Source organism: Anabrus simplex, chromosome 6, assembly GCF_040414725.1.
Source record: "Anabrus simplex isolate iqAnaSimp1 chromosome 6, ASM4041472v1, whole genome shotgun sequence".
Taxonomy (NCBI): Eukaryota; Metazoa; Arthropoda; class Insecta; order Orthoptera; family Tettigoniidae; genus Anabrus; species Anabrus simplex.
In genome coordinates, this window is record NC_090270.1 from 220,644,994 (window position 1) to 220,661,501 (window position 16,508).

The following is a 16,508-nucleotide window of genomic DNA, read 5'->3' on the forward strand; positions in this document are numbered from 1 at the left end:
TTTCTTTGTAGGAAGTTGCTGGAGGAAATCACTGTGGGCTTCATTTTTTGTAGAAGTGTTTAAGAGTTATTTTGGTTTTAAGTGATAAAACTTCTTGAAGTTGAACACATACCTATGTATGAATAAACGCCGTTCTGTTTTCCAAATAATATATCTCTGATAAATAATGTTTAATAAAACATAGTTTGTCACGTAACAATTCTTTCTTCTGACCGAGCTCGATAGCTGCAGTCACTTAAGTACGGCCAGTATCCAGTATTCGGAATAAAGTGGGTTCGAACGCCACTATCGGCAACCCTGAGATAGTTTACCGTGGTTTCCGATTTTCACACCAGTCAAATGCTGGTACTGTACCTTAGTAATTAAGGCCACGGCCGCTTCCTTCCCACTCCTGGCCCTTTCTTGTCCCATCGGCGCCATAAGACCTATCTGTATCGGTGCGACATACAGCAACTTGAAAAAAAATCGTCTGAGGAAGTATGTGCAAATCTCATGAAATTCTGCTGTTCGGTTTAGATGTGATGTTCCGGAAGGCAGACGGACATGATTTATACATACAGTATACAGTAGATGTATTTGCCCATTTCAGGCAAGTGGACAAGGTGGTTGATCTACAAATGGCATCCGAAGAATGAAATCGAATCCTATCACTCAGGGCACAGCCGGCAGGGTCAGCCAAGAGAAAGTTCGGTTTGCATAAGTACTAGGGACAAGATAAGGAGACTGAGGGACCGCTTTATTCACGTGGTGAATATGTCGGAGAAAAGAGTAGTTTCTGGTAACACTTCCATCTGCGCGCAGTCTGTCAGCAACAATGCAGAATAAATCAGACTTCAACCGATGCTATTTCAGCCACAAGCGATTCCACCCGTTAACGGTGAGAACGACACAGACAGTGAGTGGGAGTAATAGAAAACCCTGTTTGTCAGGGTGCGTGATAGCTGAGTGATATCATCACTGGCTTCTTTCCGCAATTCGAATCTCTACGAATTCACTGGGAATTTTCAAATAAGAAGTCACGCCCTTCTGGCTAGGATTCAAAATAAAATAGAAGTTTCCGAAGCTATGATCATGATATCAACAGTAACTTAAAACTACGAATAAGCACACAGCTGAGCTGGTTATAGATCCCTTATCCCCCAAGCCAAGAAGACGAAATTACTAGCAGCACAGTTCTTGATATTGCTGTCAGGAAAAAAAGTGGCTTGTTAGTGACAGGGCGCTTAGTGAATGAACCTTTGAACCTAATGAAAAGCTCCATCTGGCCAGGATACACGTCTAATTCTTAGTTAAGACGGAGGTTGAACAATGCGTTGCATTCAGGAATAGACTTGGAAATAAAACAAATCTCGAGATAGAATCAAAGCTAAATTTTTCTCTGTTCAAAGCGTTGAGTGAAGTTTGGTTGCTGTAAAAATATTGAACTGACAATATTTTTGTTTTCATCCGGGCTGAGTGGCTCAGACGGTTGAGGCGCTGGCCTTCTGACCCCAACTTGGCAGGTTCGATTCTGGGTCAGTCCGGTGGTATTTGAAGGTGCTCAAATACGTCAATCTCGTGTCGGTAGATTTAATGGCACGTAAAAGAACTCCTGCGGGACTAAATTCCGGCACCTCGGCGTCTCCGAAAACCGGAAAAGTAGTTTTTAGGACGTAAAAAGAAAATAACAAAATAACATTAATTTGGGTTCATGTGCAAAATAGACTTCGGAGAAAGTTGTAAAATGTGGAACATAGAATTAGTGCTTAAAAGTGTGAAAAAATCCAGAATTGTTGGCTCCCACTGTGTCCCGTCCGTAGTAGAACGGTAAGCAGTATTAGTTGGCTCCTTGAGGGTGGGGGTTCGATTCCCGGTTCTGCCAGAAATTTATGATTGGCAAGCGGGCTGATATACGCCGACCCCGCAGTGTAGTGGTAGCGTGTCTGCCTCTTACCTGGTGGTCCCCGGTTCTATTTCCGACCAGGTCAGGTATTTGCGTTTTATAGCGCGTTGAAGAAGTACACAGAATTTGAGGTAAAGTATATCGAGAATATTAGTGTGAAATTAAAATCACATGTTCGTAAAGATAATGTTAAAACTTATTAAGTGCAATCACATTACGCGCTTGTTTAAAATTCATGCATCGTCGCCATAAGACCTAAACTGTGTCTGTGCGACGTAAAGCAACTAGCAAAAAAAATGTATGTAAGCTAGAACATAACAGAAATATAATTTGTTTATTGATGCAAAATCAAAAAACTAAAAATAAAATACACAAAATTACCTTAAGACGTGTTCATAAATCAGTGACACTGTTGAAGGAAGTCATAGAACATACCAGAATACTTTGTTCCTTTATTTGTGTTCTTCCAATTACAATTAAGTTGTAATTACCGAAATATTTTCAGCATATACAATCTTGCTAGACTAATAATTAAATTTCGTGTGGCTGTTCCAACCTGGCGCACCCCTTGTAAGGCAGACCGTCCGACGAGGGTGGGTGGTATATGCTATATATAGGATACTGCGTGTTATTTTAGTGGAGGGTCGTGTTGTATGTGGTGTATGAGTTGCAGGGATATTGGGGACAGAACAAATACCCAGTCCCCGAACCATGGGAATTAACCACTTAAGCTTAAAATCCTGGCTGAGAATCGAATTCAGGACCCTCCGAACGGAAAGTCACTATGCTGATCATTCAGCTAAGGAGCCGGACCTTCGTAGACTGCAAATCCATTACAGAGATTGTTGAGCAAATTCTGAGTATCTGAGCTTAACAGGTAACTGCATTTGCAGGCAGTCTAAGGATACACAAACCCTCCAGAATAGAAAACTTAGTAAGGTTTCATTTGAAAAATCGATTTCACATTTATATCGCATTTTAATGTAATTTTCGCAGGGAGTACGCTCTAAAGATCAGAAGAGCCGACCCTGAGTGATACTTGGGAGTGGACATTGTGGGCCAGGAAAGAAGAAGAAGAATTTCGCATGTTATCGCGTCTTTTTTAATATCAGGGCGTGAGAAATGAAAATATAAAAGTAAAAGTCTTTATAAGCATTTAACTTAATATCGTTATAGTGAAAAATCACCACCGCTGACTATAACATATTCTCGTGTTCGGCGCAGGTCGACCGGACATGGTCTAGGAATCTCGGCCCGTGCAGATGTCAACTATACAGTGTATCGCTCTTCACGAGTTGGGAGAGTGTGTAAGAAACAAAGCAAGCCACGCGTTAAAATTCAAGTAATCGAGAGACGCTAATCTTGTTGTCTGTGACGACGTAGATCTGCCTGTTAGGTCAATTACTTACTGGGATACAGGGGAAGGCGTCAAGCCGTACATCACCAATTTAGTCCAATTCCCTGTTGACTAGCACATTAATCTAAGTAATACAAGTAGGATTGATTTGACCCGCACGTACGCCAGGCTGCGTAACACATCCTGCGCCTCTCGCACTGTGCACTGACACCTCGGTGTAGGAAAACAAAAACAGCAGGGCAACGTTGGGCTTTCACTTGAGCATTCTGCGGACTGAATGGAAGTTTCTACGGTAGAGTTCTTCTCCATAACTGGAGTCCAAAGTTTCTTCGATTAACCTTGATCCGAACAACATCCTTCAAGCAACATCATCCCCGTAAGGTGTGTGGAACCACCTGGTAACCTCAAGCAAACAACGTACGATCTTCAGCCTTGGGTTTAGTTTATCCAAGTGCTGAGTACTGTGCGCCACTGTGGATGAGTCATCATACAAGGTGCATTGCCGACTACCATGCGCACAATATCTGGCGCTACACACGGGTGCTTTGACTCTTACCGCCCACAGAAATAACACCCCCGATTTCCTCAGATTTATTGCCCTTATCAGAGGATTTCATTAAAAAAAACTGTCAGAATATTCTGTGCTCTAGTAGCCTTGAAGAAAATTCCATCAAAGTTTTTTTTTTCGGAATTGAAATGAGAAATTCATTTGAGGATTAGTCAACGGGTGTAGTAGACAAAATATTTCTCCCAGGTTCACGGGTGTTGACCACACAGGCTATTGCTTTTATTTGGGTTTCTTCACAATTTTTATATACAATTTCCTTTACCTCTCACAGACACGGATAGGTCTTATGGCGACATTGGGATAAGAAAGGGCTAGGAGTGGAAAGGAAGTGGTCGTGGCCTTAATTAAGGTACATCCCCAGCATTTGCCTGGTGTCAAAATGGAACCTAATATCTCCTGAATTCAAGATGACAGATACATGCGCCAAGCAAGGCAGCCGCTCGCTCGATGGTTTCTTTCCTTTCCTTTAGTACTAATATTTCGATCTTCGCTCTTGACATCGTATTTATTCTAATCCACGAATCTCTTTGATAGCGTAGTCAGTCTTCTTCTTTTCTTCTTATCACAGAAGGATTATTATTATTATTATTATTATTATTATTATTATTATTATTATTATTATTATTAGCGCATGGTACACAAAACAATACAAAGATTAAATATACATAAACAGTAAGTACAAAATATTACATACATAATTACAATATATACAAATTATAACAATGAAAACAATCATGCAAGCAAAAGGGTTCAAAAAATTAGATCTAAATTATCTAGCCATCGTATGGCCTCAGCAGAAGCTACCCCATTCCTGGATGGATCCAACGAATGCCCTTCCAGTGCATTCGGTGACAATACGGTCGATAGTCTGCTTAACTGCACCACAGTCACAGGCTGGAGAAGAGCTCATACCCCATTTAAATATCATTGATCCACATCTCCCATAGTTAGTACGGACTCTGTTGAGGGCTACCCATGTTTTGCGGGGCAAAGCCAGCTGGAAGATTTTTATAATTGAACATTGTCTGCCATTGAGTCGGTGCTACGCTGTTCCACTCTTGTTTGCCAATCAGCTTCTGGATTGAAATCCCTCCTAACAAGTTCCTGTGCTGTTTGAATAGGAGGAGATCCTGATTTGAGGCGGCTGAATCTGACGATAACATCTTCATGGATGGGGAGATCACGATTGGTTAATATCTTGTTGTATTCTCTAACCAAATTATTCAACCTTCTAATTCTAGAAGGTTCTGTGTGGTGACGATCATGGTGGAATACCTTTTTTTAATCTTGTGTTTGTCGTATCAGATTGTTCTCAGCTAGTTTCGGAGGATCCGCTTCCAGGGTAATCTTCGCCCATGTTCACATTTTCCTCCTCTCCTGCTTTCTGTGATCAGGTGTATCAGACTACATTTATCATTTCCGAAGTATGTTCAGGCCTCAGCCCGAAGGCTGATTGGATAGCAGCTCCACTATTAGCTGTCATAGACGGCCTAGGTGCCTCTGAAGAGGCGTACTAGGGAAATGAGTGATTCGGTTTCCCGTTGCTTGCCTCACCGATCCAGACGTTGCTGTTTCATATCGGTCTGCCAAGCCCACTGAAATGTATTTACCACCCTATGAGCAACATTTTCACACCAGCCACCAGCCAGGGACTGTCTGCTCAAGGAATTGCGTTACTAGCATCACTCATACCTCAGTCACTTTCATCTTGTCAAAGCCAAGGATAAGACTGAGACAGATCAATGAAAGTAACAAATTTGCTCTAGGCCATACCAGAAGACATAGTGCACTGTAAACACTAGGCCTCGCCAGCAAAGGATGCGACCAAACCTAGGTTGCTTTCTTGCGTTTTGTGATGTTTAAGATTGCATATGATGCCTCTGCACGGCGGAGTGTTTCCTCGCTGGTGACGTGGTATACCCGCGGGACCTTGAACATTCTACGATACATCTACATTTTGAAGGCCTGTAGTCCAAGCTTTTAGTGGCCATCCGTTGACAGCGTAGAGAAGCATCGGTAACACACAACACGTCACGATACGCCAACGAGTTTCGAATCTCCTTTCTAAAGTAGATACAATTCCTTAGCCTTCTTTAGACATCAAGAAACGACAGATAAAATCCCATGATGATGACAAATTACTGCAGTAATGGAGCGGTACAGTACTGGCTATTTCATTTTAATTATGAAAATATTCGGTAGAAAAAGTATTTCATCAGCAGTTATAAGCCTATATGCATTCCAAAGCTGCAGATGATATCCATTCGATAACGATTCTGGTATTTGTATTATCGATATTTACCTGATATGAGATTTGTTCGTGCGCTAAAAAAATGGAACTAATAAATGTTTCAACCGATATGACATTTTATATTGGAACAGATAATCTGGGTTATATTCTTTTGTGCGAGTTTTCGTACATGTAGAAAGAAAACTGTGACCGTGTATTTTGACGATATGAAATCGCGTCAGCAATATAAATTCCTTGTCTTCTTGGCATATTATTACCAAAAAAACCCTCCTCTGCACAGGACAGATTCAACTGTTCACAATGCTTCCGTCTACATTTCCGTTTTAATCATGATGATGATGATGATGATGATATTTATTCAGTTTTTATAAGTATGCTACAAACAATAAACATTTTCAAATAAACTGAAACTTTAAATGCACACGTACTCAGAACAATATGTAATTTAAATAAATATATAAAAATTTAACTTCCAAACATTCCTACACTAAGTAAAAAGTGTTTAACCACAATTGTATATTGAACTGCATTTTTTCCATATCTGATGGAACTGTGTTAAACGTTTTTAACTGAACAATGCAATGGTTATAGCCATTCTTCTGCGGCCTTTAACGAGGTATAACTCTCAAAGATAATGTGGCCGCGCTTGAATAGTGAATATATTCTAAGTTCCACTTCGGGTCTCGGTGTTGTTACACGATGCATGCGCTTGTCGATGCACAATAGAAACACTATGAAACCGACCGTAAGAGCACAAAGGCTAAAAGTGATAAGGAATTATTCCTCTCAGACGGTTGAGACGCTGGCCTTCTGACACCAACATGGCAGGTTCAATCCTGGCTCAGTCCGGTGGTATATGAAGGTGCTCAAATAAGTCAGCCTCGTGTCGGTTGATTTACTGGCACGTAAGTAAAAGAACTCATACCAAACCCAAGCCCCATAGCACTACAGCCCTTGAAGGGCCTTGGCCTACCAAGGACCGCTGCTCAGCTCGAAGGCCTGCAGATTACGAGGTGTCGTGTGGTCAGCACGACGAATCCTCTCGGCCGTTATTCTTGGCTTTCTAGACCGGGGCCGCTATCTCACCGTCAGATAGCTCCTCAATTCTAATCACGTAGGTTGAGTGGACCTCGAACCAGCCCTCATGTCCAGGTAAAAATCCCTGCCCTGGCCGGGAATCGAACCCGGGGCAGGCACGCTACTCCTACACCACGGTGCCGGAAAAAGAACTCATGCGGGACTCTATTCCGGCACCCCGGTGTCTCCAAAGTCCGTAAAAGTAGCTAGTGTGACGTAAAGCCAATAACATTAAGATTTTTCGTTGACCGTGGGGTTGGAAAAGGCAGAAACTAGTAAGGTAGAGGTCATGGTCTTAAGGTATAGTCCTGGCAGTCTCCCGTTTGAAACTAGGAAAATACAAAAAATCCTTACTCAGATATAGGGTTTTGAATCCATCATCTCCTGAATGTAAGCCCCTATTGTGCTATTATGTTTTGCATTTTTAATTCAACTTTTCCGTCTTAACCTTTTCTTTGTTATAAATTGAATTAGACTTACTGGGAGTATTTCACATTTTCTCTGCTAATAGATTGACAGCGATTGTTTGGCATCTACTAGTTTAAAGAAATGAATACCAAGCTTCTAATATAATCATTACCATCGTAATGTTTTTGCTACAGCTACACGTGTAACTAGCGTAACCTCAACCAGATGTCGCCTCACCCTTCGCTCGATGCAACACAGTGTAGCTCAGCTCTCTTGTTTATATCACAGGATGAGAAGTAATTATTCAATGAAAGGACGGCATGCTGTGGGCTCGCGTGTTGGCAAATGAGAACACGCTTGAATGTTACAGAATGTGAGAGGTATAACTCTGTGTAGGTATAAAGAATACGGAGAACATTTTTGATTACCCGGCTAGGTTCTACGAGGATTAGGGAACAAACGCTGAGTGGTCCAATCCCGCGTCTCGTCAACCTTCGACGACTATGGTAGCAGTGATTGTGATAAACGGGTTTAGAGTAAGTGCTACTGAGAACCATACTTCTCTTGAAACTAAGTAGAGAAAAAAGGAAGAGATGGTGATGATTATTGCTTTAAGAGGAAGTAACTGGGTAACATCCTCTGTTATCACTAATCAGAGGGAAAAAAGTGAAGGTATCGGCCAAAGAAATTAAAGGGCCACGAAGGGTGAAAAAATGAGACTCCCTAGACCTCGAATATTCTAATACCTTCGGGGTCAGAAAAGAACAAGAGTTTACCATGGGAGGTCGGATAGGATAAATTAAAGTGAGGATCGTGATACAAGTGGAAGCAATGCCAGGACTCACTTAAGGGCCCCCTAGTCGCTAACCCATGATCCCAAGTTAACAGCCTCTGGGGTCTCTTTTAGTCGCCTCTTAACGACAAGGCAGGGGATGACGTTGATGTATTCTACCACCCCCACCCATAAAGGTAACCTATTTTTAATCCTTTTACTAGTATCTAATTCCTGGAACTAAGTTTTCCTGAATACACTAGGTTATCAGGTAGATTTTGTACATACTGCGGGTGGTTGTTAGGATCCTTAAAACTAAAATTACTGCACAGAGAGATAGCATGTTTTACTGTCTACTAAATTTATTAAACCACTATTTACACTTATTTGAAAGGTCACTCGCGTTTCAGTGTTTTACTAGACAGAGTCTTTCGTACTCAATACACTCGCACACACAGCAGTTCTCTCACGCGTCGACTCCTGCAACAAAGACTCACTTAAGATTGGCTCGGTATCACCAGGTTCGCTCTGTATAAAGACCTGCAGAAGATTCTCGTACTTTCCACTTCCAGATCATTCTGCGCACATACTTCAATGTTAATCAGATTTCTCCAGGAGCTTCCTTATCGCGAGCTTCAACATTTCGCCAGCGCTGTTGATTTCCTCGTTGCTGGCCTGCACACATTGTCGCTGCTCCGCCAGCATTTTCATCCACCTCCACACACTCACGGCCTTCACTGCTACAAGACGTACACTCGTGGTCGTGATGTCCCCTCCTTAGAAATGAAGATCAACATATATGATTTTCCTGTCTTGAAAGAGAATTTTGACAAGCAGGCGTCGCTAAACAGTTGTTGGGCGTGTTAACGGTAATTATGGTAGTTTCATATACAATATTGCGGACACAGAAAGTATCTCCTTAAAGGTATATAGTTGCCCACAACACGTACAGATATGAGGATAGGTCATGCAGTATGACCTTGCCGAGTTACTTGCTATTTCGCTGTCCTTATACGGCCGCAGGACATAGCGTGCTACTTCTCTCGGCCTGGAATATATCCGTCCAGTTGTCATATTAATCGTAATATCTTAATGCATACACTATATTTTGTCCAGCAGTCGTGTTATAGTTTTGTGAAGTGCGTCCAAACGTGTAGGCTCCGTGGTCCGACGAGTGCAATTGTTCTCCATGCAATGATACACATCTTAAATACTTCCAGTGAGATTATCTCCATTAAATGCACACAAACCGAACAAGTTGACAAAGCGGTTCGGGCCTTGTAGCTGTTAGTTCACAGTTTGTTAGATGAACTAGACAAATACTGCAACTGTATCTTAACTAAGGCTGCGAACTAAGGCTGCGGTCACTTTCTACCCATCCCATCGTTGCCATAAGACCTGTCTGAGACTGTCCGGCGAAAAACAGATTACCAGAAAAATGTAGGGTCTACATATGTAATGTTTTACCTCTACTATCTTCTTTGTTTTACCGTAATAATCTAGTGCTTGCGATTTCATACAACGGCAAATCTTGTAAAATGATTCTGTAGTATTGCTCCCTTCTGCATCCCACAGTTTGACTGATGAAAATGAAGGGATGTTAAACAATAATAACAATAATAGTAATAATAATAATAATAATAATAATACCGGGCGAGTTGGCCGTGCGTGTAGAGGCGCGCGGCTGTGAGCTTGCATCCGGGAGATAGTAGGTTCGAATCCCACTATCGGCAGCCCTGAAAATGGTTTTCCGTGGTTTCCCATTTTCACACCAGGCAAATGCTGGGGCTGTACCTTAATTAAGGCCACGGCCGCTTCCTTACAACTTCTAGGCCTTTCCTATCCCATCGTCGCCATAAGACCTATCTGTGTCGGTGCGACGTAAAGCCCCTAGCAATAATAATAATAATAATAATAATAATAATAATAATAATACAGTATCACTGTATGAGATGCAAACACAGCTCTGCTGTTAGATGTGCTTTGTGGGCTTTTTCTATAAAGATTATTCTAAGTTTTGTAATTATTCAAATTTCATTCCCTCGATCTAGCAGATGGTTTATGACGTGTTTTTCTGTTGCAGCGAAACGGAAAAGTGCCGTAGAGTTGCTACAAGAGTCAAAGGCTTTCTACGTGAAGTCAGAAACGGTACTAGATCGACAACAGCAACTGAAGCATACTGGACATCTGCAGGTTACATCCTCGGCGGTGGACACAGTGTTCTTGCGTGGCCCACGTACCCGCAGCGACTCGGAATCCCGATGTAAGTATAGAATCAACCCTCTACCTTTGAGTATAAACTGATGAGACGTTGGTATCAGCTACACTTGATCTCGTATTGGTGCCTTAGACAGGGACTCACAACCCGTATGACTTGGCGTGGAGGTACAGATAGCTCATTGACAACGTCGCTGGCATACAACCAAGGAAGGCGAGTTTAGAATCCGAACCGGTGCATATGGTATTTTTCAAATCAAAAATCAGATACCTGCGGTTTAGATTCCTCATAAAGTAAGGGGTCCCGTGGCTATGATCATTTTATCAACAGTCACTAAAAGACAACAAGCTTGCTTTAGATTATTGGTGACCTCGAGGAGCCAACTGTGTCTGGAATTCTTAGTATCAGGCTGCTCTCGTTCATATTTACTCTCAGACCTTCTTTTATGAATGATTTTTTTTATCTTCCGACCAGAAATTCGGCTAATGAAATATATAACAAATACACTTGTGATATAAACAATATAAAAATTAAGAGCTGTTGACAAAAACTAAAAGAAGGAAAAAGTTAATAATATTAAAGAGGGTGTGAACAAGAACGCAATTTTTACGTCCTAGAAATACATGCTATAAATTTTAGGTTACCTAATTTAAATTAATAAACGGCACTTTGCATAGCGCTAATCATCTTTCATTTCGAGCTACATAATACTAGAAGATATTGTTTCTAATTAAACGTTGTTCAACAGCTTCTCTTATGCAAAAGTATCTTCGTAAAAAAAAAAAGGAATGTTTTTTGGCTTAAACAGTGAAATTCACAGAAAACATAGACCAGTGAGCAACAAGATCGGCAAATTTTGAGCGTATGAGTAAAAATGCGTCAAGACCGCAACGTTACAGCCTTTTCACTTTTCATTAGACACGAAAGAGTAGAATATCTCTAGTCTGAAAGACACTAGCATTAGTTCTCGTATTACTACAGTCACACTGTTGTGACTTTTCGCAGCCTCAAATGCAACCCAAACCGTAAAGGTGTTGAAGAGGTTGCCTACCGCCAGGAGTTTTTGCTTCACCTTGTTGTTACAGCCAGTCCATTCTATTTCTTGCCTCCAGTCTTTTTAATTCTTGTTTTGTGAACACCATCATACTCTTGACCTTGTCCACATACACTCTTTCCTTCTCATCCGCCCTCTTCCTCTTAATCTTCCTCTCGTTCATGATGTTCAGAAGAAAATTGTTATTCTGTATCAAGTGGCCAATGAATTTTATTTTTCTTTCATTCATTACGCTGAACAGTATTCGGTCTTCATTGACCTCTTTGAGTGCAGCCGAATTTGATTTTCTCCCTGCCAAGCTTGTATTATCAAAACAAAAAAATTAATCAATCAATCACTACTGATCTGCATTTAGGACAGTCGCCCAGGTGGCAGATTCCCTATCTGTTGTTTTCCTAGCCTTTTCTTAAATGATTCCAAAGAAATTGGAAAATTATTGAACATTTCCCTTGGTAAGTTATTCTAATCCCTAACTCCCCTTCCTATAAACGAATATTTGCCCCAATTTGTCCTCTTGAATTCCAACTTTATCATCATATTGTGATCTTTCCTACTTGTAAAGACACCACTCAAACATTCGTCTACTGATGTCCTCCCACGCCATCTCCCCACTAACAACTCGGAACATACCACTTAATAGAGCAGCTCGTCTTCTTTCTCCCAGTTCTTCCCAGCCCAAACTTTGCAACATTTTTGTAACTCTACTCTTTTGTCGGAAATCACCCAGAACAAATCGAGCTGTTTTTCTTTTGATTTTTACCAGTTCTTGAATCAGGTAATGCTGGTGAGGGTCCCATACACTGGAACCATACTCTAGTTGGGGTCTTACCAGAGACTTATATGCCCTTCCCCTTACTACAACCCCTAAATACCCTCATAACCATGTGCAGAGATCTGTACCCTTTATTAACAATCATGTTTATGTGATTACCCCAATGAAGGTCTTTTCTTATATTAACACCTAGGTACTTACAATGATCCCCAAGAGGAACTTTCACCCCATCAACGCAGTAATTAAAACTGATAGGACTTCTCCTATTTGTGAAACACACAACCTGACTTTTAACCTCGTTTATCATCATACCATTGCCCACCGTCCATCTCACAACACTATAGAGGTCACCCTGCAGCCGCTCATGATCTTGTAACTTATTTATTACTCTGTACAGAATAACATAATCTGCAAACAGCCTTATCTCTGATTCCACTTCTTTACATATATCATTGATATATATAAGAAAACATAAAGGTCCAATAATACTGCCTTGAGGAATTCCCCACTTAATTATTACAGGATCGGATAAAGCTTCACCTACTCTTATTTCTCTGAGTTCTATTTTCTAGAAATATAGCCACCCATTCAGTCACCCTTTTTTCTAGTCCAATTGCACTCATTTTTGCCAGTAGTCTTTCATGATCTACCCTATCAAATTCCTTAGATAGGTCAATCGCAATACAGTCCATTTGGCCTCCTGAATCCAGGATATCTGCTATATCTTTCTGAAATCCTACAAGCTGAGCTTCAGTGGAATAACCTTTCCTAAACCCAAAGCAAACTGCCTTCTGTCAAACCAGTTATTAATGTCTAATATAATCAGAAAGAATGCTTTCCCAAAGCTTACATGCATTTTCCATACCTACATCTCTACTGTTCCAATTTCCTCTTTCCCCAACCCAAAGTTCTACTCCCACTATCATAAAACAAAGAGTTCCAGACAGAACTTTCTGCAAATTTTAAAACAGGGGTTTCGAAGTGGCAAGAAAATTTACAAAAACTATTTCATAGCTCGTTCAAGAATGTATTAATTTGTATAGCCTTTATAGACTCAAGTCAGAACTAATTCATTCTTTAATGTTATTTCCTGTTTTTAAGTATTCACTTGGGCTGAATAGATGATTGTTTATTTAAAGAATTAAAATCCAAACTTCGGCGGAAAATGAGCCCTTATAGATGTCGGTGCTAGGTCTTAACCACGGTGGCCATTTTATGAAACGTAGCATGCAATGCTATTGGTGTAAGAAGTGGTTACAATTTTTCTTTCATTGGTAGTACTGGCTTATACGCAGTGCTGCACACTTGAAGAAATTTTCAGTGAAGTACTCCTGGAAGTACATTGTTGGGATTTAAGACTCTTACAACTGTATATCATTGTTCCCTTGACACCATTTCCACTAAATTGTTCTTCTTTAAGTTTTGTTTCAGCTACATTATTAATTTCAATTTGTCTTTCGGTATTTTTTTTACTTTTTTGTCATTTCTCAAATATTAATTTAAATTAACTGACATTGTAGGGTGCTCTTCAAAATTCAATTACCCGGGTGTAATAGTGTTTATTTTTAATGTCACTCTTTCATAAAATTGTAAAATACAGTTTTAAGCATTAAAATTATTAAACTTTCATTTCGATTGAACTATGACTATTATTTCATCAGGTACCTCTGTTATATTTAAGGAATTTTACGGAAATTGGGCTATTATTAACGTGCAGATCACAATCATGCCTAAGGTCTCCAATGTGGCCTTCGAGCCCTTACAAATTGGAAACTTCTGTATCAAACCATCGTTATGTCTGACGTAATTCATAGATACTCCTACACTTACTTAAGAAATGTACTTGCATTGAGTCATGTATTGTAGAATACAAGCAGTTATGTTATTGTTTTCAGATATTCATCAGCATGTGTTAGTTCTCAGCCCCTCTGCGCCGCCCGCTCCGGTACCACGGACGCCCGCTCCCACCCCCGCCCCACCACCAGCATTACCTCCCAAGAGCCCAAGGCTTGTATCCGCCGCCCAGAGGCGTTCAGGATCACATCATTCGACCGGTAGCGATCAACTACAGACCAAATTACGGCGACTACTCAACGCCGACTCCAAAGAGAATGTATTCCTTGGCGATTCTTGGGATGACGAGGATGCTAAGACGGTAAGTAACATGAAGGTTCTAATTTTGGAAAAATATCTGCTTAGATTTCAATCTTTCCTTTCTATTACAGCTCTTCTTTTCTAAAGCTGAGAATCGTTGTCATCGTTGTTGATGTTCTCCAAGACAATTATAAATTATTTCATTGACGGGCTGAGTGGCTCATACGCTTAAGGCGCTGGCCTTCTGACCCCAACTTGGCAGGTTCGATCCTGGCTCAATCCGGTGGTATTTGAAGGTGCTCAAATACGACAGCCCCGTGTCGGTAGATTTATTGGCACGTAAAAGAACTCCTGCGGGACTAAATTCCAGCACCTCGGCGTCTCCGAAGACCTTAAAAATTAGTTAGTGGGACGTAAAGAAAATAACAGTATTTATTATTATTAAATTATTTCAATTTAAACTTTCCAGGCCCGTAGTAATGGACATGATAATCTATTGGGTTTATGCTTTGTGATGAAACTACATTAAAACTTCGTTTCACAAAGATCTTATTTCACTTCCTCACAAATAGATCACGAGTTTTATAATAATGCTGAAACGTCAAGTTTTCCTGCGGGTTGTTTTATTTCACAAAATATAAACCCAAAAGGCTTTATTTATCCCCTACCGCTCAATAATTTCAATACACCATGACTATGATCTGGTATTTCAGATATGAATACAAAACAAAATGTATTTCTCCAAAAACTATAAGTATATAAACAAACAGAATACCGTGGAACCTCGGATTGCGAGTAACTTGGTTTACGAGTGTTTTGCAAAACGAGCAAATATTTTAAATAACGAGTGTACATGTTTTGTTTCTGTCATTTGTGATATCTGTTCTGCAACGATGGGCCCTGTGAACGAAAAGAAGGCTAAAAAGGAATTCGGTCGGAAGAAGAAGATGATTACAGTGGATGAATCTGTTCAATGACAATGCAATGTCACATTTTCGTGTAATTCTCAAAAAGAGGCAAAAGCAACAGTCATTGGACAGGTTCCTCGTTAAAGTTGCACGAAAAGAAAACGCTTCCAATGAGCCAACCGATAGCAGTGATTCCGTTAGTGAAATTCGTGCTACACAGTAACTCTTCTCATGTCATCTCTAGTCTCCCTCACACCAACAATGATTCTATTGTAAGGTAAAGTGCAGTTTAATTGTTTTACGTTATATTTTGTTTTAGAAATGTTATGCGAATAAATGTTTTTCTGTTGTGGACGAATCATCCGAGTTTCAATACTTTCTTATGGGAAAATTTGCTTTGATATACGAGCGATTTGGATTACGAGCATGTTGCCGGAACGAATTATGCTCGCAATCCAAGGTTCCACTGTAGTTGTATTTTATTTTCATCAAAGTATCCTCCCTTGGATTTACTGACTGCCTCACAAACTCGAGGCGTCCGGTCAATCAGGTTTGGTAGGTATTTTAAGTCTGTATGATTCCACACATCCTTAACAACGTTCCAGATGTGTTCCTTGCTGGATATATGAACTTTCCTGATAAGTCTGTCCATTTCATCCCATACCATTTCAATGAATTACAGTCCGAGCTTTGGGACGACCAGACCATATCTCTCAGTACTTTCTGTTTTTTTCCTTTTATGCAATGTACTTCTTACAGAACGTTGACCGATGTTTTTGGTCATTATCCTATTGTAAAGTGAACCATTTTCCTATTAAGCGCAATCTACATGGTATTGTATGATACCGAAGTATGCGTCGTAGTGCTTCTGATCCATACATCCTTCTATTTTCACAATGTCTCCAACTTTATCTTCTACAAAACACTCCCAAACCATAATAGAACCCCCACCGTGTTTAACCATACGTAGAACGCACTGCTGGGCCACCTTTTCTCTTTCAAATCGGCAGACAAATTTCCTCCTTCTGGTTCAAAAAAAACTACCGAGCTCGATAGCTGCAGTCGCTTAAGTGCGGCCAGTATCCAGTATTCGGGAGATTGTAGGTTCGAACCCCACTATCGGCAGCCCTGAAGATGGTTTTCCGTG

General features: G+C 40.6%; 1 protein-coding gene across 1 annotated transcript in view; it reads left to right on the forward strand.

Annotated features, from left to right (window-relative positions):
• The window catches only part of LOC136875668 (uncharacterized), a 524,739-nt gene that overhangs the window by 459,299 nt on the left and 48,932 nt on the right, over positions 1-16,508 (forward strand). The window contains exons 3-4 of the mRNA XM_068228095.1: positions 10,399-10,578; positions 14,255-14,514. Coding sequence (XP_068084196.1) covers positions 10,399-10,578; positions 14,255-14,514 — 440 coding nt within the window. The remainder of the gene's footprint in view (positions 1-10,398; positions 10,579-14,254; positions 14,515-16,508) is intronic.